The 24,372-nt window shown below is 40.3% G+C and overlaps 2 protein-coding genes across 2 annotated transcripts in view; one reads left to right on the forward strand and one right to left on the reverse strand.

The window, feature by feature from the left end:
* Positions 1 to 7,192: 7,192 nt before the first annotated feature.
* MZT1 (mitotic spindle organizing protein 1) lies at positions 7,193 to 22,098 on the reverse strand. The gene is made up of 3 exons (XM_007110457.4): positions 21,821 to 22,098; positions 12,716 to 12,861; positions 7,193 to 8,609 (listed from the first exon to the last, which is right to left on the reverse strand). The coding sequence occupies exons 1-3, from the start codon at positions 21,888 to 21,890 to the stop codon at positions 8,586 to 8,588; spliced, it is 240 nt and encodes a 79-aa protein (XP_007110519.1). The 5' UTR covers positions 21,891 to 22,098; the 3' UTR covers positions 7,193 to 8,585.
* Positions 21,098 to 24,372, forward strand: part of BORA (BORA aurora kinase A activator) — a 29,013-nt gene continuing 25,738 nt past the window's right edge. Inside the window, exons 1-2 of the mRNA XM_007110458.4 lie at positions 21,098 to 21,794; positions 23,213 to 23,380. Coding sequence (XP_007110520.1) covers positions 21,657 to 21,794; positions 23,213 to 23,380 — 306 coding nt within the window. The 5' untranslated portion in view covers positions 21,098 to 21,656. The remainder of the gene's footprint in view (positions 21,795 to 23,212; positions 23,381 to 24,372) is intronic.

Genomic DNA, 24,372 nt, shown 5'->3' on the forward strand with positions numbered 1-24,372 from the left:
GTGCAGGAGTCATAATAATCCATCACAACAGCTCTCTTCCTTTCTAAGTCATGCTAGTGGCTGCTACCTTGAAAGGTCAAGTCCACACCAGTTTTTCCTAAGACCGCAGGGCCCCCAAGGTCTTTGTGCAGTAGCATTTCAATGTAAGAACAGCTCAGGATACAGAGTGCCATTTCTGTGAAATTGAAGCACACTTCTGTCTTTGTTCCACACAAAATGCTTTTGTGTCTTTCTTTCTCTCTGAACTTGGCCCTTTACATTTCTATTAGGTAAAGATGGGTAAAAAGCAGGATGGGTGTTTATCCAGGGCTAAAATGAAACCTTACAGATCTCTCTCTCCCAGGCTACCCCTTCTCTCCCACAATTTTCTATTAGTAGATTTCCAAGGAAGTTCCTGTTTAGCCAGCTATTTGCTCCTATTTTACATGATGATTTTCAGTGTTCAGCAGGAACAAAGATCACTGATATTCCCACTGGGTTTATCAGAAGCAACTGAACAACAAGCTCTTTTATGTTGAAAATAGAGATTTAAACATTATTCATAATCCTTACTTCTTCCAACACATGCTCATCCTCATGGGCTCCCTTCACTCATTAGCTATGCAAGTCTTTACATTACAATTTAGCTACATATTAATCTTTTGGCTTTATTGCTATATTGATTTTCCTTGCTATACAAACACAGTATATTCTTATATTTAAATACGTTTTGTCTGTTTCCAAAAAGAGTATATAAAAGCAGGAGTTTATGAAAACATCCGGTCTGATTCCACTGGTGAGAAAAGAGTGTATTTTGAATTTGTGTAATCAGAACCATTGAACCACTCTGTAATACGGAGGAACAAATCTGACTCCGTATTAGATCCGTTTCTTTTACTTTAACCTTTGTATTCTATTGCTTTTGATTCGAATTATGAATGTTGCCTGAAATATACAGGATAGCCCCGTTTTCAAGGCTCTGACCTTGAAGGGTATAACACTTTTCTATTCATATAGAGATAAAAAGTTGCAGAACAGAGGATAACATGTGTCTTGTTGGAGGTTTACAGGGACATCATGACCTCAGACCAAGAAGTTTGCAACAAACAGCTACCGCCCCTCCCCTTTGAGTATAAAAGAAGCCTAAATTCTACCTCAGGTAAGATGGTTCTCTAGGACCTTAGTCCACCATCTTCTCCATCTGCTGACTTTTTGAATAAAGTCACTATTCCTTGCCCCAATATCTCATCTCTCGATTTATTGGCCTGTCGTGTGGCAAGTAGGACTCGGTAACAGCTCCTGAAATTAGGTTGCTAGATAAGTCCAATTAATGTAAAATATAAAATGGAAATTAATATTTATGAAGCTTCTACTATGTGCCAGGTGGTAAACTATGGATTTTACATATCTCCACTTACTCTTCGTAACACTGTGAACTATATATTATTATCCTCATCCTACAGATAAAGAAACTGAGGCTTGGATAGGGCATATGGAATCCATGCCTGTCTGACCCCAAAGCTTGAGCTTTCTGCTAAACTATATGATTAGAGCCAAAATGACTCTTGGGGATTACCTAGGGTAGTGGCTTTCCAAAATGTAGGATGGGTGTCAAAGGGGGTGGTACATGGGACAGTACATTTCAAATGCAATAAATGCCATAGTGAAGAAGTTCATTTTTTTCAACTCTTTTCATCTTTTTGATAACTCAGTTCTCTGTCTCTAAAACTTGTTCATCTTCTTTTCTATCACAGAAAGAGCCAGTCTCGGTATCACAGCTCCTGAAGATAATACCTAACTAAGATGTAAGTCTATGTTTATTTTTCATTGTAATTATTTTTATAGCTACTTTCTAGCTCGGGCAAATGACGCTGGTTTTCCTTTTTAGTAGTCATGCACATTTTTATTTTAAAAATCAACATATTTAGATTATTTTAAGCTGGCCTATTTAAAGAAAAATGGTTATAAATAATGGTTCAGTGGTATACACATGTGGTAAAAATCATGAAGACGCCCTTAAGAAAGCTAGACTCTGGGGGCAAGGCTTTGGAGAGTCGAGGCTAAAACTCACATGAAACAATTGAAGAAGCTCACATGATACAATTGAAGAAATTCAGGAGACCTAGAGAGATGTAATTAAGTGTCCATGACATAAATTTTACTGGATTGCTGAAACATGATCATTTACCTTTTCTTTTTTAATTGAAGTATAGTTGATGTACAATGTTTCAGGAACAGCAAAGTGGTTCAGTTACATATATATATTTTTTTCACATTCGTTTCCATTATAGGTTATTACAAGATATTGAATATAGTTCCCTGCGCTATACAGTTGGTCCTTGTTGGATCATTTACCTTTTAAAACATACAATGATCTCCCCACAAGCAGGTCAGTTTCCACTGCTGTTTTCCTGGTGGGGCTTCAGACATCTTTTGACTACACATACAAACTAGAATGAGAGAAAACAAAAATTCTGTCTCCCTCTGGAGCAGTCACATAGTTTCAGTTTTCTTCCAGTGCTAAAAGGTGTGAAATTGAAGTGGGTGGTATGTTAGATTAGTTTGACAGACTGGGACTTTCAGCTTAAGTCAGAAGTAGATATTTTATGTTTGTTTTTAGAAAATTTACATTATTTAGATATTTCAACATATAGCAATAAGCACATTCAAGTATAAGCTGTAGCTGTTACAGTAAAAAGACCCTTTACTCGTAGGAAAGCAGGTAGACTGTCTAAAAAATTTAACATGTGACATAGTTTTCCAAAATTACCTCTTCAAAGTAAAATTATCAGACCCCTTCAAAGGCTTTTGATGTAACTTTTCAAGTGTGCATCTGGCAATCTACTGCTTTCAGTAGCTAGAGGTGAAAATGTGGACTGCTTCTGATATAACATGCCTGCATTTCCATTCAGCTCCTGGGGACCCACAAGATACCCCGGTATTCTGCTCTATTCTAATGGGCAAAGAAGCATCATCACTTAAGAGGTAGACTTCCTGAGGCTGCTATTTAGGGCTGTCAGATGTACCACCTTTTTTTACAACACTTAAAATACCTGATGTGTATGAGCTCAATAGTGGATTTCATAAAACAAGAGATTTTTTGTTGTTGTGGTTAAAACTGGGCTCTCCAAGTACAGTACTTCTGGAGAATGAATGGTTTTAACCTGTTATTAAAATGCAATAATATAGATCCACAGAGATGTCACAAAAATTCACAAGCCCACCAACATCAGCAATAGCATGCTGGTTAGGAAAAGAACCCTGGAGAAGCTAAGCATCTATCATTAGTCTTTTGTTATATTCTCAGCTTCTGCTTCCAGTTTCAGCTACTACGGTTGGGAATCTGATTCCCAGTCTCTTTCAGCCCCTCCCATCTTGCCTCTTCACCCCATGAGATGGTGACGTATAGTGAGAGGCACATGATGTGTGTGGGCTCTAGAGTCAGTTCACCTGGGTTGGAATCCTGGCTCTGCCACTTTCCTGATTAAGTCATTTCTTTACCACTCTGTGCCTCAGTTTAAAGCATCAAACAATGCCTTGCATGGAACAAGTTCTCAATATGTGTTAGCTATTATTTTTCAACTGCATGGTGGATATTGTTTCTTGGGTGCTGAGTTTCCCCATGCTTTCAGCCAACGTATATTTATTGAGCACTTATTACATGCCAGTTCAACATGCTTGAGACACACCAATGAACAAAACCCCCCAAAATCCCTGCCCTTGTGGAGCTTCTTCAGGTAGGAGACAGACAATAGTCAGTAAATATCACAGCTAAGTAAACTGTATTAGAGAGTGATAAATGCTACAGGAAAAAAGAATAGATTTGGGTAAGGGGACTGGGAGGTAGGCAAGGGTGAGATTTCATATATGTTCAATATGATATTCCTAAAATTCATTTTTCCAGAAAAATTAGATTCCCTTCTTGATTTCCATTTACTGATAAATCATTCTCTTTGCTACCCAGGTTAAAAACTCAAGTCACTTTAGTTTTTCTCTTTTCCCCCTAACGTGCCATTAAATCTCATGCGTTTTTCTTTATTGTTCCTTGAATCTACCGATTTGAACCTTAGGCCTGCGTTGTCTCCTGTCACAGCCTCCTAACCAGTCCCTGCTTCTGGTCTCATCCTGCACTTCACTTGCAAAGCAAATCCATAACAGAGTTTACCCCATCTCTTCCTTTCTCTGATGCCTGTGAAATGAAGGTCAAACTCGTTCAGGGATGTTGATAATCTGGCTTCATCCTGTCTTTTCAGCCCTCTCCTACCTCCCCCTAAATATAACTTTCCATTTCAGCCAGAATCATCTAGTTCTACGGATTCCCCCTCTGTGCCTACACACCACACTAGGTTCTTTTCTAACATTCTACTGCTTAGTGTTTGCTTTCTCTTTGCACAAGTGTTAGAAATTTCATTAAATTTAATATTCCATATGGAATTTTGTATAATTTGACTTATTAAAGTATCCCAGGTAACACATCCTCATGAGGGAAGAGGTGTGGACCTGATCTCAGCAAGGTGGACGTGCTGATGGAAGGGCTCACTGTTTTCTGGAGAATTCACAAACATCTAAAACTGTTTTGATGCCTTTACTCAGCTTACTCAAGGACAGAGTACCAGCTAACTAGTTTACCGCCAAAAATGTGCAAACAAGATCTACTTTTTCTAGACTGTTTGCCTTCTCCCCTAACATATAAATCCTGTTCTCTCCTATTATCTCAATGATTTCCCTCTGAGAGCAATTTCTGTAAAAATAACTTAATATCTGTTTTTAGAAATAGACATAGAAACATTTGTTGTTTACATTTAAAAATGTTTCAATGATTCAAGTGATTAAGTCTTTAGAAAAGCAAACCCATCTTCTATTTTTGTTATGTAAAAAAGTCCAACCGTTCATTTAATGTAGTTTGTGTAAAAACACCCTTGCACTGGTGAATATCAAGCACTTTTATATTAATCTGCTTTCTTCTGTGAGGTCCTAATCCACAGTGGGCTACCATCTTGATTTCTCAGCAATAGCATCCACGTGGGACTCTTCAGGCTGCTTGCATGTAAGTGATTCAACCGATTTCTATTACTTTATGTAGGTTTCAATACTAGTGAAATACACATTTCTGCCACATAAAATGCAGACTTTCCCGAAGATTTTTTTAAATTTAAATGGTAACCTTCAATTGTGCCAGTCTTCAAAACTACAGGGATCGTGTACCTCGAAAATAAGAAATCTATTATTTCAGAACTATCACCAGCCAAAATTATTCTCATTTCAGATTCAGGTTTCCCAAGTGGCTGGCTGGTCTCTGGGCTATTTTCAGCTGAGTTCTTAAGTAGGACTAAACACAGGGTGCCTCTTCACCAACATGGGGTAAGGCAGCCATCAAGGCTGTGTTACAAAAAAAGCCTATTTCATCTTCCCAATTTGTTTAGCTTTTGCTTACTATCCCAGGTAGACCGACTACAATGGTTTGTTGATAATAGGCACCTTATAAATATTTGTTCCTTTATTAGTTTGTTACAGTTGCCATCACAAACTACAGACTGGGTGGCTTAAACAACAGACATTTATTTTCTCACAGTTCTGGAGGCTGAAGTCCCAGACCAGGTTCCTGGGCAGCTTGGTTTCTTCTGAAGCCCCTTTCCTTGGGTTGCAGATGGCCGTCTTCTTCATGTGTCCTCACATGGTTTCTTCTGGGTGCATGCACCTCCCCCCCCTTGTGTCTCTGTGTGTCCAAATTTCCTGTTCTTGTAAGGGTTGTAGTCACCTTGGATTAGTTCTCACTCTAAAGACCTATTTTTAACTTAATCACCTCTTTAAAGGCCCTAACTCCAAATATGTCACACTCTGAAGTATGGAGGTTAGGGTTTCAACGTACAGATTCGGGGAAACACAATTCAGCCCAGTTTCCTAACAGAGATCCCAACTGTCACTTAAACCATGTCTAAAAAGATTTTGGGGGCTTCCCTAGTGGCCCAGTGGTTGAGAGTCCGCCTGCCTATGCAGGGCACACAGGTTCGTGCCCCGGTCTGGGAGATCCCACATGCCGCGGAGCGGCTGGGCCCGTGAGCCGTGGCCGCTGAGTCTGCGCGTCCGGAGCCTGTGCTCCGCAACGGGAGAGGCCACAACAGTGAGAGGCCCGCGTACCGCAAAAAAAAAAAAAAAAAAAAAAAAAAAAAGATTTTGTCTCTATTGTTGAGGAAGGTGTTAAAGTGAATGTTCTTAATGTCACTGAACTGTACAATTTAAAATGGTCAAGATGGAAAAATTTATGTTGTGTATATTGTACTACAATAAAAAATGTGGTTAGTGTGAGAAACTAAACTTTTAATTTTAATTAATTTAAATATAAGTTTAAATATATATAGCATGTTTGAAACATGTATGTAAATTTCATAATGTCCACTATGTAAAGCTCTTATTTGAAATATAGAAAAATATAATCTCACATATTTGAAATGCCAACTTTGTTTTCAAGCCTGGGGAAATGTTATAGCTATATGCTTTCATTACCAGGGGAAAAGTACTCCATTTTACCACCTCAAGCCTAATTTTAAATTGTAAATTATAAAGCCTACCTTTAAAGAGTCTTCAATCACACATAACAAATAAGCATCTAAATATTTACCAAATACCTACAGAAACACAAGTTGAATTCATAGAAGCGTATTTTAAATCAGAAGTACATGCCAATACCACCAAAATGGTTTTATTTTTGACAGTGCCAACATGCACAACAATGCATTACTTTGGTTTCCTTTAACATTACTTCAGTATGCATTAGAAATATATGTTTACATTTAAGAAATGTAACACATTAAGAAAGTCCTCTATAAACATAACTCCTTCTCAATATATTTTCCTGCTTTGTTTCACACATAAATAACATAATCTACAAAGTCATAAATAAAACTATTAACTCTTATGACCTAAAAGTATATACAAATTTTGGAATTTGACAAGAATGTCCTTTTTCTGATTGCATATAAATAACAACATGCTGTATTGGCAATGCTTTTTAATTAAATGAATGACTTACAATCAAAACTTTTATTGTCTCCCAACCAGTTCTCCCTATAATAGACCTTCAGTGCACTTGGTAAAGATGTCATGTATTTTAAAAGTCAAAGTGGTCAAAAGACTAGATTTTTAAAACACAACAGAAGGTTGCCATTAAATATTATTAAGCCTTATTAAAATCACTTTGGTTTGCCTGAAGAACAAAAAATGCTACCAAAGAGTATATGCCTGTACTATCATTTTTTAAAAAAATTTTTGGCTGCACCCCGCAGCATGTGGGATCTTAGTTCCCTGACCAGAGATCAAACTCACACCCCCTACATTGGAAGGTGGAGTCTTAACCACTGGACTGGATTTCCGGGGAAGTCCCTATACTATCATTTAAATGGAAGCTAACAGTCTTAAAAAATCAGATTAAATTTGTATTAGTCTTGGGAAAAATATTCCACTGAGATTCTGTTATAGGAACAGAATCCATGCTATCCTAAGTTTTCTAAAATTTATTTTGAACCATCACTTCAGTTAGTTAAAACTTTCAGGGTAAAAATGACACATAAAAATGATCTTGGAAAGGCATATTTAGAATTCCTGATACGGAACACTTGATTATTTAGTTTTTCTTTAATGACTGGAAACCTTTATTCCTTCAGAAAATAATTAACATTATTTGTTGAGTGACACCATCTATTTAGTGATTTACTAGATAACCACTCAAGGTATATTAAGTAAGCACTCAAATTATTTTTATGTAACGAAGTAAAAAAGACTTTTCATGTTGGAATTGTTTCATTATGCATTATTATTTTTAAGGCTGTGATTTATAGAGTATAAAAATTAGAAAAAAAACATTCTCTATTAATATTCTCACTAAATTTAAATGATTCAAATGATAATAGTAAGCTAAGCACTGTCATTACTTTTAAAATCTAAGTTTCTAAGTTTCATTTTTCAATCAATACAAATATGATCTGCTTCACAATATTAACTGCCAGTCAAACTTTATGTTTAAAAAAACTAAATATTCTTTGTTAAAGAGCAGTTTACAACAAATGTTTTTCCATGCTCTTATAAAAAACAAGATTCTGATATGCATAATGAATCTAAGTCAAAATCCACAACTGGTAGCCGAAATTGTCAACTTCCAGCCTAATACAACATAAATCCAGTTATTTTGCATAAACAATTCAAAATTAAAGTTTATAATGGAAATGTCAACAAGTCATAACTACAACATTACTGCTGAAGGGTTCCACTATACTTCAACCAGGCACAGCAGATGTGCACATCTGATAGACAGACTGCTTAGAAAATTAAAGCTATCAGAGCTATAAATAAGGAATACATAAATATGAACACAGCAGTGCCAAAGCATTAGAACTGTTAAAAAAAATTAGATGTGGTGTAAACACAACTGACAGTTTTCTCCGTAAGCCACTTTCCACTGATTTATAAAGCTATGGTTTTATAATTCTTTTAAAAAGGACAATGTTTCCACACTGCTACATGCAGTGATTTCATTGTACATTCTTAACTACAATGCAATCTTCAATCCTCTTGCAGAGCTTGACATATCTCACCAGGATTTCTTCAGAAAGTCAGCTTGTCATATTTTCAGCGGCCTAGAACAAGAAAGTATGATTCATTATAATAAAACCATGGAAAAAGAGACACCATAGAAATAAATTTGTCAATACTGCACTGTTACTAACAAACAACTCCTCCCCCACATATACCAAAGAACTTTTATCAGGATAATGCATTGGTTTTCACTTTTTGCAGTACATTCTTAGAACTACCTTTTGAACTGATTGCTAGGCTAACAGTAGCATTCAAATTGCATTACATACAAAAATCTGTTCCTATGCTGCCTCCTTATTCTCTTTCAAACTCCAGCATAAGTGAACAAAAATTCTTATAGTTGTGGAAGATGTATATTAAATAAATCCTCTTCCACTGGAATTTCAGAAATGTACTGATGAAAGGCTATGATACCTTTTATTTTTATCAACAGGGTTATGAGACAACACTAAGCCAGGGAATGTTCCCGGGCTATAGTTCACTGACCCAGTCCTAATCACCATTTTCATCCTTTCTTAAATAGCAGGCTCAGATATTTTTTAGAACTTACTGTAGGTAGTAACTTAACAGTTAACAACTCTGATGTCAGAGTGTCTGAGTTCAACTCCCAGCTCAACCACTTGTTAAGTCCTGAGAGAGAAGTAAGTTAGTCACCACAGCTTAAGGTTCCTTAGCGGTAAACTACTACTAGCTGTAATACACATCCCTCTTGTCATTATAGAGGAAACAATGCAAGCCTTTAGTGCACTGAATTTGGCAAAAGGAAAAGTACTCATAAATATTAGCTATTCTTATTGTATTATTCAGTTATTCTTCTGTCATATGAAAGCAACAGTTGTGAGTTAAAAAACAGAAAATCTGAATAGTTTTTATAATTATTTAAAATTTTTGATTAAAAAATCAGAAACCTTACATGTATATCTGACAAAAGGTTTATTTCCAAAATATTTAAAGAAAGACTACCCACAAAGAAAAGGACAGACAACCCAGAAAAATGGGCAAGCTACAAGAAAAGATATCTCACAAAAGAAAATGGCCAAAAAACATGTGAAAACGCATTCAATCTCACTGGTACTCAGAGAAATGCCAATAAAATGACAAATTCATAAACACCTACCAGGACAACTAAAATTAAAACGACTCACAATAATAAGTGTTGGCAAAGATGTGAAGCAAGGGAAATTCATATGCTGCTGGTGGGGATATAAATTCATACAACTACTTTAGTAAAGTTTGACATTACCTCTTCAAGTGGAAGGTACACATAAGCTATGATCCAGCAGTTTTACTTCTAGATACCCACCCAACAGAAATGCTCACATACATGCATCAGGAGACATGGAGAACTAAGCTAACAGCAGCACATTTGTAATAGCTCCCGACTGGAAGCAACCTAATATCCATTCATAGTAGGAAGGATAAATAAGTTATAGTATATTTGTACAATGAAACATGGTTATTACAGTTGAAAGGAATGCACTCCAGCTATACTCAACAGATATGAACCTCATAAACATAATGTCAAACGAAATAACCCAGTAAAAACACTGTGCTGGCATTGTTCATAATAGCCAGAAAGTGGGAACAACCCAAATGCCAATCACCTGATGAATGGATAAAATGTGGTATATCCATACAATGGAATATTATTTGACAATAAAAAGAAATAAAGTACTGATACATGCTACGACATGGAGGGATCTTGAAAACATTACGCTAAGTGAGAGAAGCCAGAGACAAAAGGTCACAAGTTATACGAAACGTGTGGAATAGACAAAGCCATAGAGACAAAGTGGATTAATGCTTCCTAGGGGCTGACAGAAAGGGAGAATGGAGAATGACTGCTAATGGGTGTAAGGTTTCTTTTGGGGGTGATTAAAATGTTCTACAGTTAATTGTGATGGCTGTACAACTTTGTGAATATACTAAAATCTATATAAATTTTACACTTAAAAAAAACTGTGCTGCAAGATTCCATTTATATCAAGTTCAAAAATTTTACAAAATGAAACTGGTGTTTAGAGATCCATGCTTAGTCAGTAAAACCGTTAAAAGAAAGTATCTACCATAAAAATCAGGGCAGTAGTTACTGGAGTGGGTAGTGGAAAAGAGAGGTTAGTGATGGGGGAGCATAAGGGAACTTCTAGGGTGCTGGCAATGAGAATTGTATAGGTATTCTCTTTATGATAAATTTTTGCTCTGTAAATGTGTCTTGTTTACCTTTTTGTGCCAGATTTAATAATAAAACGTTTTAAAAAGCACAAAACCAATGACCCAAATTACTGGAACTTATTGGAGAGTAACTTAACCTGAGATGGGTAAGCTACAGGTTTTATATGCCTACATCCTCAAAGGAAAGAAGAAAGGGTAGAGAGAAGCCATTTTGTCCTTGGACAAGGTTTAAGAGGGACTGAGTTGAAGTTTCAGTATTCATGGTGAGTGAGTGCTACATAAACATGGAAATAAAAATCGTGAGATTTTAAAATCAGAGTGTGTGCCACCAAGAGAGGGAACACAATGCTTTTCCTGTTTCTAGTCTCAGCAATTAAAAGTTGGTGAATGTGAATTTGAAAAACGGTGGTCCTCTGGGTCCACGCTGGCAGTCCAGCCCACTGGCCTCAGCAGTTCCCGGCCTCTGAGCCACTCTCCCCTCTTCTTGAAGGATGAGCGTACATTCACAGCCAGGTAGCTCCAGAAGCCAGTTTCCTGCCTGTGCAATCCCAGAAGTCTGGCAGCTTTCCTTCATTTCATCCTGTACTGGCTCCTTTCAGTCCAAGCTGGCATGGTTTCGTGCTGAGATGGTGGACTGCATCTGAGTCACACAACCTGATCTCTTCACCAGAAGGTTGTCCAGCTACGCTCTCGGCCTTCTTTCCAGAGCGTGCTACCTGGGTAAGCTGAAAACTTCCCAAAGCAAGTGCTGGTTCCTTTTTGCTTATCAGTTCCTTCCTCAATTTCTCATTTCTCCTACATTTTACTATAAGCAGCAAGGAGAAATAAGGCTGCACTTTCCATACTTTGGAAATTTCCTCAGCAAACATCCAAGTCATTGCTTACAAGTTTTGTTTTCCTTTCAACAGCAGAACATAATTCAGCCAAGTGCTCTTTATACCGAGGATGGCCTTCCCTCCAGTGTCCAATAACTAATGTTCCTCATTTCCATCTGAGACCTCACCAGAAGCACCTTTCATGTTCATATTCTAGCAAGATTCTGTTCCTAATGATATACGTATTCTCTGAGATGACTGAAGTTCTTCTCTCTTCTTTCTGAGCTCTCACCAGAATCACCTGTAACACCTACAGTCACCTACAACAGTCTCTTCAAGGTAATCTAGGCTTTTTCTTTCATGCATCTTAAAACTTTCCAATCTCTATCCATTACCCAATTCCAAAGCCACTTCCACATTTTTAGCTATTTCTTACAGCAGCACTCCACTTCCCAGTAGTGAATCTGTATTAGATTTTTAGGGCTGCCGTAACAAAGTACCACCAACTGGGTGGCTTAAAACAACAGAAAAGTATTCTCTCATAGTTCTGGAGGCAGAAGTCCAAAATCAAGATGTCAGCACGGCCATTCTCTCTCTGAAGGCTCTAGCAGAGCATCCTTCCTTGCCTCTTAGCTTCTGGTGGCTGCCAACAATCCTTGGCCTTCTTTGGCTTGTAGACGCCATCACTCCAATCTCTGCCTCTGTTATCACCTGGCATTCTCCCCTGTGTCTGTGTCTTCACATGGTGTGCACTTTGTATATGTGTCCAAATTTCCCTTGTCTTTATAAGAACATTGGTCTTTAATCCATTATGATCTCACCTCAGTTTGATTATATCTACAGATACACTGTTTCCAAATAAGGTCACAGTCACAGGTGGTGGACTTAAGCATATCTTTTTGGGGGCAGACACACTATTACCCACAATACAAGGAGAATGCTAAACACAACTGGAAACTTCTAAGAAAATACAACATGGTCCAGATAGCAGCAAATTTTGTGATCTGAACATATGCTACAAAGCTCCTGGCCGTCAGAATTTCTCCTGATGATGATAGATGCTAGCTTAATCATGTTTAGAATCTTTCACGTAACTTCATCATTAATCATTTTCTAAACAAAAGCATCTTTACTTAGAGAGTTAATATACAAATCTCTACCTTTAATGCTTCAGCGGCCTTGCGAAGTTCCTTAATAACTGATGATAAAGCTTCTGGGTTAATTCCTTGTTCACAGAGCCGTACACATATAGACAGAGTTTCCATATCTAATCCAGTATTCAAAATTCTTGAAATCTCAAGCAGAACTGTAAAAAGACAGAAAATTTTAAAAACAAAATCATAATTATAACATTTTAAAACATGCACATTAATACTTCTGTTTTTAATTCATGTAATACTGCATAATACCAGAGAACTAGCATAGCATCCCTAGATTTGGAAACTGGCATGTAATACTGTCTTCCCCTTACCTAGCTCTAGAAACTTAAAAATAAATTGACATCCTCCCTCCACAAAACTGCTTTCTACATCTTGGTTTACATTCTACCACTCATTTAATATCTATCTAAAATTCATATATCATAATCAAGATTATTCTGAACATCTGTCCGCTTTTTAGTATTCTTTCACAATGTAATTTAATTAGTCATGTTACATTCCATTTTATGGAAACATTATACATTACTTAACCACTCTGCTATTTTGTTAGATGGGTCTCATGTTTCCCCCATTAAAATAATATTGTAATAAGTATCTGCACATAGTAACTTAATTTTATCAGAATAAATTCCTAGAAGTGGAACTGCTCAGTCAGTAATATACCATTTGGATTCTGATTTGAATTGTATGAAAACAACACATTATTTTGGGATGAATGAACAAGTTAATAATATTAAGCCATCCATTAACTTAAGTCTAAGTCCTTCCGAAAACTTTTACAATATTCATGATGTTCATGATACGGGCCATTCCCACTTTTTCATACCTTACATTCATTTTCATCTCTAGTTCAATTTGAGTCTTTTAAAAAACCTTTATCTTCCATTCCTCTACTTAACTTTTTGAACACATGGAGTACCGTTCTAATGTCTTCATCTGCTAATCCTAACATCTGTGTCAACTGTGGGTCTGTTTCAACAGATTAAAATTTCCTCCTCATCATGGGTTATATTCTTCTGTTTTGCACACCTAATAATTTTTGATTGGATGCCGGACATTGTGAATTTTACCTTGTTGGGTGCTGGATATTGTCAAGCTTTGTAATGAGATACGGTCACAAACAGTTTGATCCTTTGGGATCTTCTAAGATTCATTAGTCAGGACCAGAGCCCCATTGAGCATAGGGCTAATTAATACCACACAATGTCTTGTGAATTATGAAGTTTTCCACTCTGGCTGGTAGACACAGGCTCTATTCCCAGTTGTGTGTGAGCATAATGTACTGTTCCCTTTAATCCTTTCAAATGGCTCTTTCCCCAGCTTTCTGGGTACTTTCCTTGCACATGTGATCAATGCTATGCTGCATACTTGAGGGAGACCCCTCTGCGGAGCTCCAGAATTCTCTCTGGGCGCAGGCTCTTTCCTCTCAGGTACTCAGTCCTGAAAACGCTACCTGCCTTGGTCTCCCTGGACCCTAAGCTTCTGCTCAACTCAGGGTGCCCCCTGGGTTCTGCCTGAGTTACTCTCTCTCCCCACACGGCACTGTGGCCTGAAAACTCTGAAGGCAGGAAGCTGGGGCAGCTATCTGGCTCACTTCGTTTGTTTCCTGCCTCTCAGGAATCACTGTCCTTCCTTGCCTGATGCCCAGTGTCTTGAAAACCACTGTTCTGCATGTTTTGCCTGGATTCTGTTGGTTGTTTCAGGTAGGAAGGTAAATCCAGTCCCTGTTACTCTATCTTGGCTGGAAGCTGACAGCCCTTTCCATTTTCATTTCTTCCGTTTTGATATTCCAACTTACTTTGCTTCTCAGTTGTATTCAGGCTGTTATTCATGTTATCTGCTGCACTGATTCCAATAACTCTATTTTAAGATTTCTAATTTCCCCCCATAATCACATGTTCTGGTTTCACAGCTAAACGCTTATTTACAACCACTCCTTATTTTGTGGCTGTTGCTTCTGCCTTTACCTACTGGAGGCTATATGTTCTTCTCTTTAGCCATTTTTGAGATTTCTGTTTTCTGCTTCACATATAAACAAGCAGCAAAAGAGAGTGGTTAAGAGCGTGCTCTCCAGAGGCAGACGACCTGGGTTCATTTTCCACTTTCATTACTTACCAGGCAAGGTAACTGCTCTGTGCCTTTCTTTCATTATTCTAGAAAATGGGGATAACAATAGTACTTTCTTTATAGGATGGTTGTGAGAACTGAAGGACACACTTAAAATGGTGTTTGGCATAGACAGTGCTCAATAAAAGGGTCAGCTGTTACTACTACTTTCTCTCTTTCCCTTTTTTTTTCATTTTCATGTTAGCTGTTTATTTGTTTTTCATCTGCCTTAGGTGCTTTGTGACTTTTGGCGCAAAGCTCATCTTCCACAGGAGGTTTTTTTGGACATCCTTGGATGTTCTTGGACGGGTGGTCTCACACTGGCTTCAGCCCTCTGGAAGCATCCTGACTCCAGACCCACAAGATACATGAATGATGCTTCTCAATCCCTGGCCTGGCAGATGGCACCATTTGGGCCCCCGGCTTCACTCAGGCAGGGCGGCATCCGTCCCCAGGTTTCATTCCCAACCCCCTGCTATGGTTCCCATCTGCTCTGTTCTTTGGGGGGAACCTCTCTCTTTCTAATCAATGGAGACTTCCTTTTCTCGTTTTTGAACACGGTTATGCTGACCATTGTGTTTTAATGTTATTTCCTGTCATTTTTATATGCTTGGAGCAGAAAGTTGCAGCAAGTGCTCAATCATCATTGATTTTGATACTGAATGATCAATTTCGTTAATTTTTTGTTTGGACTGTTTTCACAAATGGATTTCCACCTCACTCATGCATATTCTGAGTGGTTAGTGCCAACACTCTAGGACATTACTTATTTCTATTTTGTAGCTAGCCACCTTAACAAATCTACTGAAGCTTCTAACAGTTTTTCTGTTGATCTTCTTTTGTTTGCTACTCAGATAATCATTTGACCTACAAATAACAGTTTCATGTCCTTTTTGATAGTCTTGTTTCCCCTATCCTGTGCTATTCGGAAATCTTTCATATCAATATTTTAAAAAGGTACTGAAAGCAGGTATTTTCAATTTTATTTAAAATGCACGTAACATTAATGTTAAGGATGGTGCTGGTTTCACGTAGCTATACTTTCGCATGTTAAAAATGTACAGTTTTCTTTGGCTAAGACTTTAAAATCAGAAAAAAAAAATTGAGTCTTATTGATAACTTTTCATCACACACTGAAATGACCAGGCAGCTTTTCTCCTCTGACCTTGTGAGGGAATACATTATTATTGACAGACCACATTCACAGCTGAAGAACACTGAGCTTGGGGAATCCCAACTTTTACAATAAGCCCGCAGCAAGTCTGCTTTTTATCTGGAGGTAGAAGTTGCTTCATCCCTCATTGCTGCTCACGGTCAGCACAACCCTGAGAAACAGCAGGAGGAAAGAGCAGTCAGGGCCTTGCATTCTTGGCAAACAGAGCTCAGGGCTCATGGAAGACGGCATTCCCTAGAGAGACACTGCACGACTTTGGAGGCTGGGTTAAAAAGGCAACAGAGCTCTCTCCAGGCTCTCTCGAGACACTCCTCCTTGGAACCAGCCTCCAAGTGTGAAGAAACCCACATGTTCCAGACAGCAACCCCTGCTGAGGGCCCGGCTAACACCAGCATCAACCAGCAGGTATGTGAGTAAGCTCTGAGATGACTCCAGACTCAGCACTGTCTGATGGCAATGCACAAGACACTCTCGGGGAGAACTACCTAGAGCAGCGGTCCCCAACCTTTTTGGCACCAGGGGCCGGTTTTGTGGAAGACGATTTTTCCACTGGGGGGCGGGGGGATGGTCAGGCGTTAAAGCCACACACCTCCTGCCGTGCGGCCCGGTTCCTAACAGGCCGCGGACGGGTAGCAGTCCACGGCCCGGGGGGTTTGGGACCCCTGATCTAGATGAGCTTGGGTAACACCCAGGACTGTGAGAGAAAAGTAACTGTTGTGGTTTTAGGCCCCCAAGTTTGGGATGGTTTGTTACAGGGCAACAGACAACTACAACCCACATTCTGACCGTATTCCAACTGTGTCATCATCTCTCCAGTTCTCTCGCAAATTCTCCTCTCTCCAGTTTTCTCCTCATGGTAGACCCTCATCTATAAATGCTATAGTTTTATTTATATTTTTATAAATATTTTATACTCTATATTTTTATTACTCCTGACTTCATGCCTTTGTTCATACTTTTCTCTTCCCTGCATACAACTCCACGCTGTCTTTCAGGGCCATCTCAGTACTAGTATTTCTTCCGTTAAGCTTCCTTTTAAAAGTCACTTTGATCGTTACGTCCTAACTTCACATACTGTCTGCCATCAGTCAATAAATATTTCTGTAGTGTCTACTGTATAATTGGTACCTGTATGTATTTTGTGCCTACTATGCTACTGCTGGAAATGTAGTTGTGGACAAGACAGATATGGCCCCAGTCCTCATGGACAGTACAGTCTAAAAGAGACATGTTAAAACAACAACTGATTCCAGTTATGATAAGTAAAATGACAGAAAAGGACAGCATACTTCCAAAACAAATTACAAGGCATCTTACTTAGCTGTGAAGGACACAACTTAGGAAAGACTTCTCTGAAGAAGTGACAATTAAGCTTAGACTTCGAGGGTGATTAGAAACCAACCTGATGAATGCAGAGGCAGGAGGAAGGGCAAAGACTGGGAGCCAAGAAAACAGATTGTGCACGAGGTCTTACGCTGGGGAGACCTTGGTAAATTCAGATTGAAAGGCTCATGTGAAGACTGTAATTAAGGGGGCTGAATACGTGTAAAATATGAGATGAGGCAGACATGAAAATCCACTAAGGCCCTATTAAAGATTTGAGGGGCTTCCCTGGTGGCGCAGTGGTTGAGAATCCGCCTGCTGATGCAAGGGACACCGGTTCGTGCCCCGGTCTGGGAAGATCCCACATGCCGCGGAGCGGCTGGGCCCGTGAGCCACGGCCGCTGGGCCCGCGTGTCCGGAGCCTGTGCTCCGCAACAGGACAGGCCACAACAGTGAGAGGCCCGCGTACCACAAAAAAAAAAAAAAAAAAAAAAAAGATTTGAGAACTTTGGGAGGCTATTGGAAGATATAAAACAGGAGTGTGACACGATCAGATTTTCATTTTTTAAAGGTTTTGGCTGCAAAACATAGAATGGACCCTGGAAAGGGGTAGAACACATGTGGTGAGGGAGTCCAGCTAAGTTATTGCAATTATGGAGAAAAGACTGGTGGGCGGCATGGACAGGAGAGTTTAAGACAAGTGGTCAAATCTGAGATGAGTGAAGAATTGAAAAAGATTAGTGAAGACGAGGAGGAAGGGGAGGTCTCACATGAGCAACGGGATTGATGGTGGAAGCATGGGCTATACGTTTGCTTCACTGACACTGCCCTGTACACCGTGGACTCTCTTCACTCCTCTTTTTTTGCGGTACGCGGGCCTCTCACTGTTGTGGCCTCTCCCGTTGCGGAGCACAGGCTCCGGACACGCAGGCCCAGCGGCCATGGCTCACGGGCCCAGCCGCTCCGCGGCATGTGGGATCTTCCCGGACAGGGGCACGAACCCGCATCCCCTGCATCAGCAGGCGGACTCTCAACCACTGCGCCACCAGGGAAGACCTCTTCACTCCTTTTGCTAGTTTACTATCTGATACATAAAGTAGAACAGATGGCCTTCCGTATCCATGGGTTCCACACTGCATTCAAGCAACTGTGGATTGAAAATATTTGGGGAAAAATATTCCAGAAAGTTCCCAAAAGCAAACCTTGAATTTGCCATGTATGTGCAGGCAACTGTTTTCATAGCATTCACATTTATTAGGAATTATAAATAACTGAGAGAGGATTTAAAGTATACAAGAGGATGTACGGAGGTTATATGCAAATATTCTGCCATTTTATATGATGGACTTGAGCATCCACAGATTATGGTATTAGGTAGGTGGGTGGGTGGGGTCCTGGAACAAATTCCCCTGCAAATACGGAGGAACAATTGTACTACATCGAAGCCTCTAGCAGGGAAGAGGTACATTTGAATCACTGTTGCCAAAAAACGTAATTACTAGTAGTAAAAAATTAGAGGCATAAGGAAAACTCTAGAACTTTAAGAAAATAAGAATTAAAGTATGAAGCTATCAACAAAGAGTATCTAAAATTTCAAAACGTTGAAAAGCAAAAGGGGCAATTAAGTACATTGGAGGAGGGAGAAAGGTAATTGAAAGAGCCTGATATTTTAAACAGGAAAGGCAGGAAGAGAATGCTGAGGATCTAAGACAGAGTGGAGGCCCTTATGCAACAGACCCTATACTAAACCAGGGCCAGGATCAGTCAGCTTCCTTTCAGAGTGATCTGTGCAGATAAATAAAGTCCACCGCTTCCTCCCTGTCTAAAGTACCTTTATCAAAATCCTTTCATTTCACAATAAAATTACAAATATTCATAGCTGAATTCTATAACCCCTGCAAATCATCTGACATCAATTAAAATATTAAATCACTTAGCTGACTCTAATACTGATGGGAGGCAGGTAGAAGAGGATGAGGAGAAATATACTAGATCTTGAAGGAGGGCAGCCAGACCCAAAAAGTTTTGAACACTTCAGATTGGCTCTCACAGATAGATATGAATTCAGGGAAACCCCACATTAACAGAATTTCAATAATGGTTTTTGAGTAGGTCAGCCCAGTCCCTTGGGCAATTTAAAGTTCTATTTCTGAGAACGAGAGTGGAGGAAGGTGGGTTTATGAATGACTGCATTTAGTACTTTTTCAGTTCAGTGTTATGGTCAATTATTAATAGTGCGTGCAATATGTTTCCCACTCTGCCTCAATCGTTACAGGCAGCATGGAAAATATTTTCATTAACTTTGCAATAATTAAACTTCACATTTTTATGTGAATGATGGTTTTGGACCCAATTATGGCATGATAGCAGTGATTTTCTCTAAGTTTGGGGTTCCAATGGACACGACAGGATCTAACTGCCACATTTAACAGATGTGAGCCACTGCCAACCTGGGGCCTTTCTTTGTTACCTTCTGGTTTGTGGGCAAACTGCATGTAGAGGAACAGTGTTCTTTAATTCACATTCTCTCCGTCAATGTTGGTTTTAAAAAAAAACAACCTGGTCTTTCTTCACTTTTTCATGTTCTTACACTCTCTATAATCTTCATTTTACACAAAGTTCTCTCAGTGAAAATCTTGATGATGCAACCAATACAAATGATCAGTTCTCATTTCTATAACAGGAGTTCCACCAGAGAGAAAATGAGAGTTTTCTATTCAAATGGAATCCTGTGGCCATATAATTAAGGAACCTATGCACAGCTAACATAAGAAAATTGACTAGAAATCCGGCCATATATGCTCCTTCCTGATCAGAAACCACACTGGCTTCCAAGCAAAGATAAAAGACAATGTTGGACACATATAGTTTCTATGTACATATATCCACTTACAAAATAAAACTAAGAAGCTGTGATACATCTAGAAGGATGGGAAAACAGGCTGAATATGGTATTAACAAAATTTTATTTTTCAGAAAAAGGGCAAAGCAGATACTTGGTAAGTAAAATATTAGATGCAAAGGCTCTAATAATAAAAAAAATTCTTTGAAAAGGCTCTTTTCCAGGGCAGAAAAAGCCAGAAGCTTTATCAGAAGTCCCCATAAGGGGACTTCCCTTGTGGTCCAGTGGTTAAGAATCCATCTTGCAATGCAGGGAACGCAGGGTTGATCCCTGGTTGGGGAACTAACATCCCACATGCTGCAGAGCAACGACTGAGCCTGCGCGCTCTGGAGCGCGTGAACCACAGCTAGAGAAGCCGGGGCGCTGCAACGAAAGACCGGACACAGACAAAAATAAATTAATTAAAGTCCATAAGGAGGGGCGCTCTAAAAGGAAGTGGAGCCTACGGTGGAGACAGAGACACGACATGAAGGCTGACACTGCTTAGTGAGAATTCCATGTTTTGACAGAGATAGAGGCCGATGTGGGTAATCCCCTGGAAAGTGCAAACACCAATGTTTACCATCTATCAAATACTCATATACATGTGGATGCAAATAAAATGGGGACAACGAAAGCGTCTGCAGGTGGGAAGACGTCTTATACACAAAAATAATACAAGAAGTATCTTTTAACGGTCACCTTCGAGATGTTTTTACCTGGTTATCTTATTTAAATATTTACAACCCTGGGAGGTAGTAAACTTGTTTTACGGAATAAAAAGAAGCGGGCTCAAAGACGTTTAAGTAGTTTGTCCAAGCCCCACCACCAGGCGTATAAAGTGGCAGGGCCGGCATAAGAGAGGAGAAAGAGAGAGGATAACTCCAAGACGCTTTTATTTTCCCTACTACTTGCGGGTACGCTTCACCCGCGTGCTCCAAGCTCTGAAACGGATAAATACGCCCACAGCCCCCCGGACACCGGCATCACCTGCTGCAAGACAAAACTGGGGCAATTTTGATGAAGGGACAACTTGCTCCTCCACCGGCTATTTAAAACGCGTCTGCTGAAGTGCAAGAGACAAAGGCCGTGGCGGTGACCAAACACTCGAGGCCACTGTCCGCAAAGGGCCTGCCGTCTGGGGCGCTTTCGAGGCGCCCCGGGCACTGGCTGCGGCGCGGAGTGGCGGCGAGCGCGAGGCCGGTACCAAAGGACGGACGCGGGGACCCTGCGCGAGAGAGGGCGTGGCGCGGGGACCCTGCGCGGGAGGGGGGCGTGGAATGAGCGCGCCGGAGGAGGGACGCGGGAAGGTGGGCGTACGGCGGGGAGAAGGCGCGGGATGTGCACGGCGCGCGGGGTTTGCCGCGGGAGGGACGGAGCGCTCGCCGTGCTGACGTGGGTCCGCAACGCCGTACTCGCGACAAACTACGCAGGAACGAAGAGACGACTCTCAAAGGATGGGGCCATCAGCCCTGCGGCCCTGGCGGGTCCCTTGGGAGGATCTCCAAAGATGCCGATCTAGGCAAGAGATGGATCAGAAGTCCTTGTGGGCCCACCCCCGCCCGAGAGCCTGGGCTCTGGGGAACCGAGGCAAGGTAAAGGGGGCAACACGGGCACTCACCGTCCATGGTCTCCCTCACCGCATTCAGATTCGCCGCCGCCGCCGCCCCGGCGCCGCTGCTACTCGCCATGGCGGAGGCCGAGGGGGGTGGGGCGAGCGAAGGGACTGACCCGGAAGTGGAGCGCCTTCCTTTCTCCTGGGCAATCACACTGCGCGTCCCTCGCTCACGCCGGGCAGGCTCCGCCCCTGGCGCTCCTCGCCAGCGTGAGGCTGCGTTGATTTGAATTTGGATCCTGGTTACTCCGAGAGGAATGCGAAGCGAGGAGTTGTCATTCGAATTTACTACGCGGCCTCGATGCGATTGGCTGGTTCGCGGACAGCGGTGAGATGCGATTGGTTAGTCTCGCGCAAGGCCCGTGCTCTGGTTGGCCTAAGCGCGGAAGCGGGGAGTTAAAGAGTCTGTGCCTGTCGTGGGAGCTGCACTGGCACCTCGGAAGCGCCCTGGAGTCGCTTTGGGGGGCTTCCTATTTGTACACACCACTAGGTATGTTCTTTGTAGTTCCTGGCCTTTCCTCCTGTCTCGAATTGGAGAGCTCACGTAGCCCGGCTCTGGACCGGCCTGCACGCTTGCCTCGGGATGAATGGAAGCTGCCAGGGAGTAGGTGCGGAAGAGGGGGCGCCAAGAAAGAGTAGGGTTGGGGATGACACCGGAGTGAGTGTCCTCTTCTGTTTTTCACCTGAGGAGGCCAACTGCAACGTCAGCCTTCCAAGGAGTGGGTTCTTTTTCTCTAGTTGTAGCCCCCCTTGACGGGAAATAATGCAGTCTCGCCTTCCATCCTGGGGGTCTTAGCCTTTCGCTAAGGGTGTTTGAGAAGAGACAACCCAAAGCGGTTAATTTCCTAGCCCTAATCAGTCATTCTTTTCTGACGGGGGCTAATGTGCAGGAAAGGCACCCGTGCACAGAGAGACCAGAGACTTCCTGGTCTCTTGTTTGCTCGCTATTCATAATTGTTTAGTAACTGCAGTTTGTTAGGGAATTGCTGGGCTATCCGAATTATGTTCAAAGTGTGTAGAGACTTGAGATAATGAATAAAAAACTGTAGGTATAAATTCTTTAGTGGAAAAAGGTTTTGTGCCTGTTGGAACATTTAGTTGTCTCGAAGGCGGACCTGAACTCGTTCACCTTTGGTTGACTGCTACTTACAAGCCACTTAACTTCTCTGAATTTGTTAATTCTCCTGCAAAATTATATCACTAATACTTTACGTCTATAGCTTTCAAGGTTATTTAGAGGATCACATTTGTGTAAGCTTATAAAAAAAGCCCAGGAGCCTTAGGTTTTGAGTTAATTCTTTTTGTGAAATGTATGTTTGTTGAATACATTTTAGTTGTCAAAATGAATGTCTATGGAACTTTGTACTTTTATTATACATACTTCTGATTTCTTTTTAGTTTTCTCTCTGTGCTATGGGAGATGTCAAAGAATCAAAAATGCAAATAACACCTGAAACTCCAGGAAGAATTCCTGTTTTAAATCCTTTTGAAAGTCCTGGTGATTATTCTAATCTCCACGAACAAACTGTCTCCAGTCCTTCTGTTTTTAAATCGACAAAATTACCGGTAAGTTATTCTTGACTAGTGTTTCCAAACAACTTTAAATGTAATTATCTTTCTTTACAAGATAATTGGGAAATTTATCATGGAACATACATATCTGGAATGTTCTTTTTAATTGTAATGTTCATTATAATGTAGTGGTTGGGCTAAAAATAACGTAGCCAGATTTTTTTTTTTTTAGTTAGCATTTCTTTTTATTTTATTCAATAGACAGCATGTTAGCTTCCTACAGCTGTGGGTGCTGCTAGTTACTATGGTTGATGATATTTGTACTAATCCATAATAAAGAAGAAACCATGTCATCTAATTATTCTCCGGTATTCAGCAAACATTATTTGAGTGCTATTTGTCAGGTACAGTTCTTAGCTATAGAGGTTACACCTTGAACAAGTCAGGGTCATAAAACACAAATTCTCAAAGAGCTTATACTCTCATCCAGGGGTCAGCAAACTTTTTCTGTCAAGGGCCAGATAGTAAATATTTCAGGCTTTGCAACTCATCTGGTTGCTGTTACAACTAGTCACCTCTGCCTTGTATTGTGGAAGCGGCCGTAGATAGTATGTAAACAATAAACGTGACTGTGTTCCAATAAAGCTTTATTTATGGACAGTGAAATTTGAATTTCATTTAATTTTCACATGTCGTAAATTACTAATATTCTTTTGGATTTTTGTCACCTATTCATTCTTAGCTTGCAGATTGTTTAAAAAGAAGTCAACCTCTAATGGGATAGACACAACTAAACTGGCAACTTCAAGAGAATATGTTATGTGCTATATAACACAAGGATGATATGGAAGGGAACGTGCTCTTTAGGAGATTAGGGAAGGCTTCATCTCTTTAGCTTATTTTTACTGTTATTGGCTACAGTGGAGAAGTTCTTTTGAAGTCTGATCTTTTAACTTAGTAAATTATCTAGGAAACTGTAAACTGGGTGGCTGTTGATGCTAGCTACACATTCATATCAGCATGAAGCTAGTTATGCACTAGAGGAA

This window comes from Physeter macrocephalus, chromosome 13 (assembly GCF_002837175.3).
Source record: "Physeter macrocephalus isolate SW-GA chromosome 13, ASM283717v5, whole genome shotgun sequence".
Classification (NCBI taxonomy): domain Eukaryota; kingdom Metazoa; phylum Chordata; class Mammalia; order Artiodactyla; family Physeteridae; genus Physeter; species Physeter macrocephalus.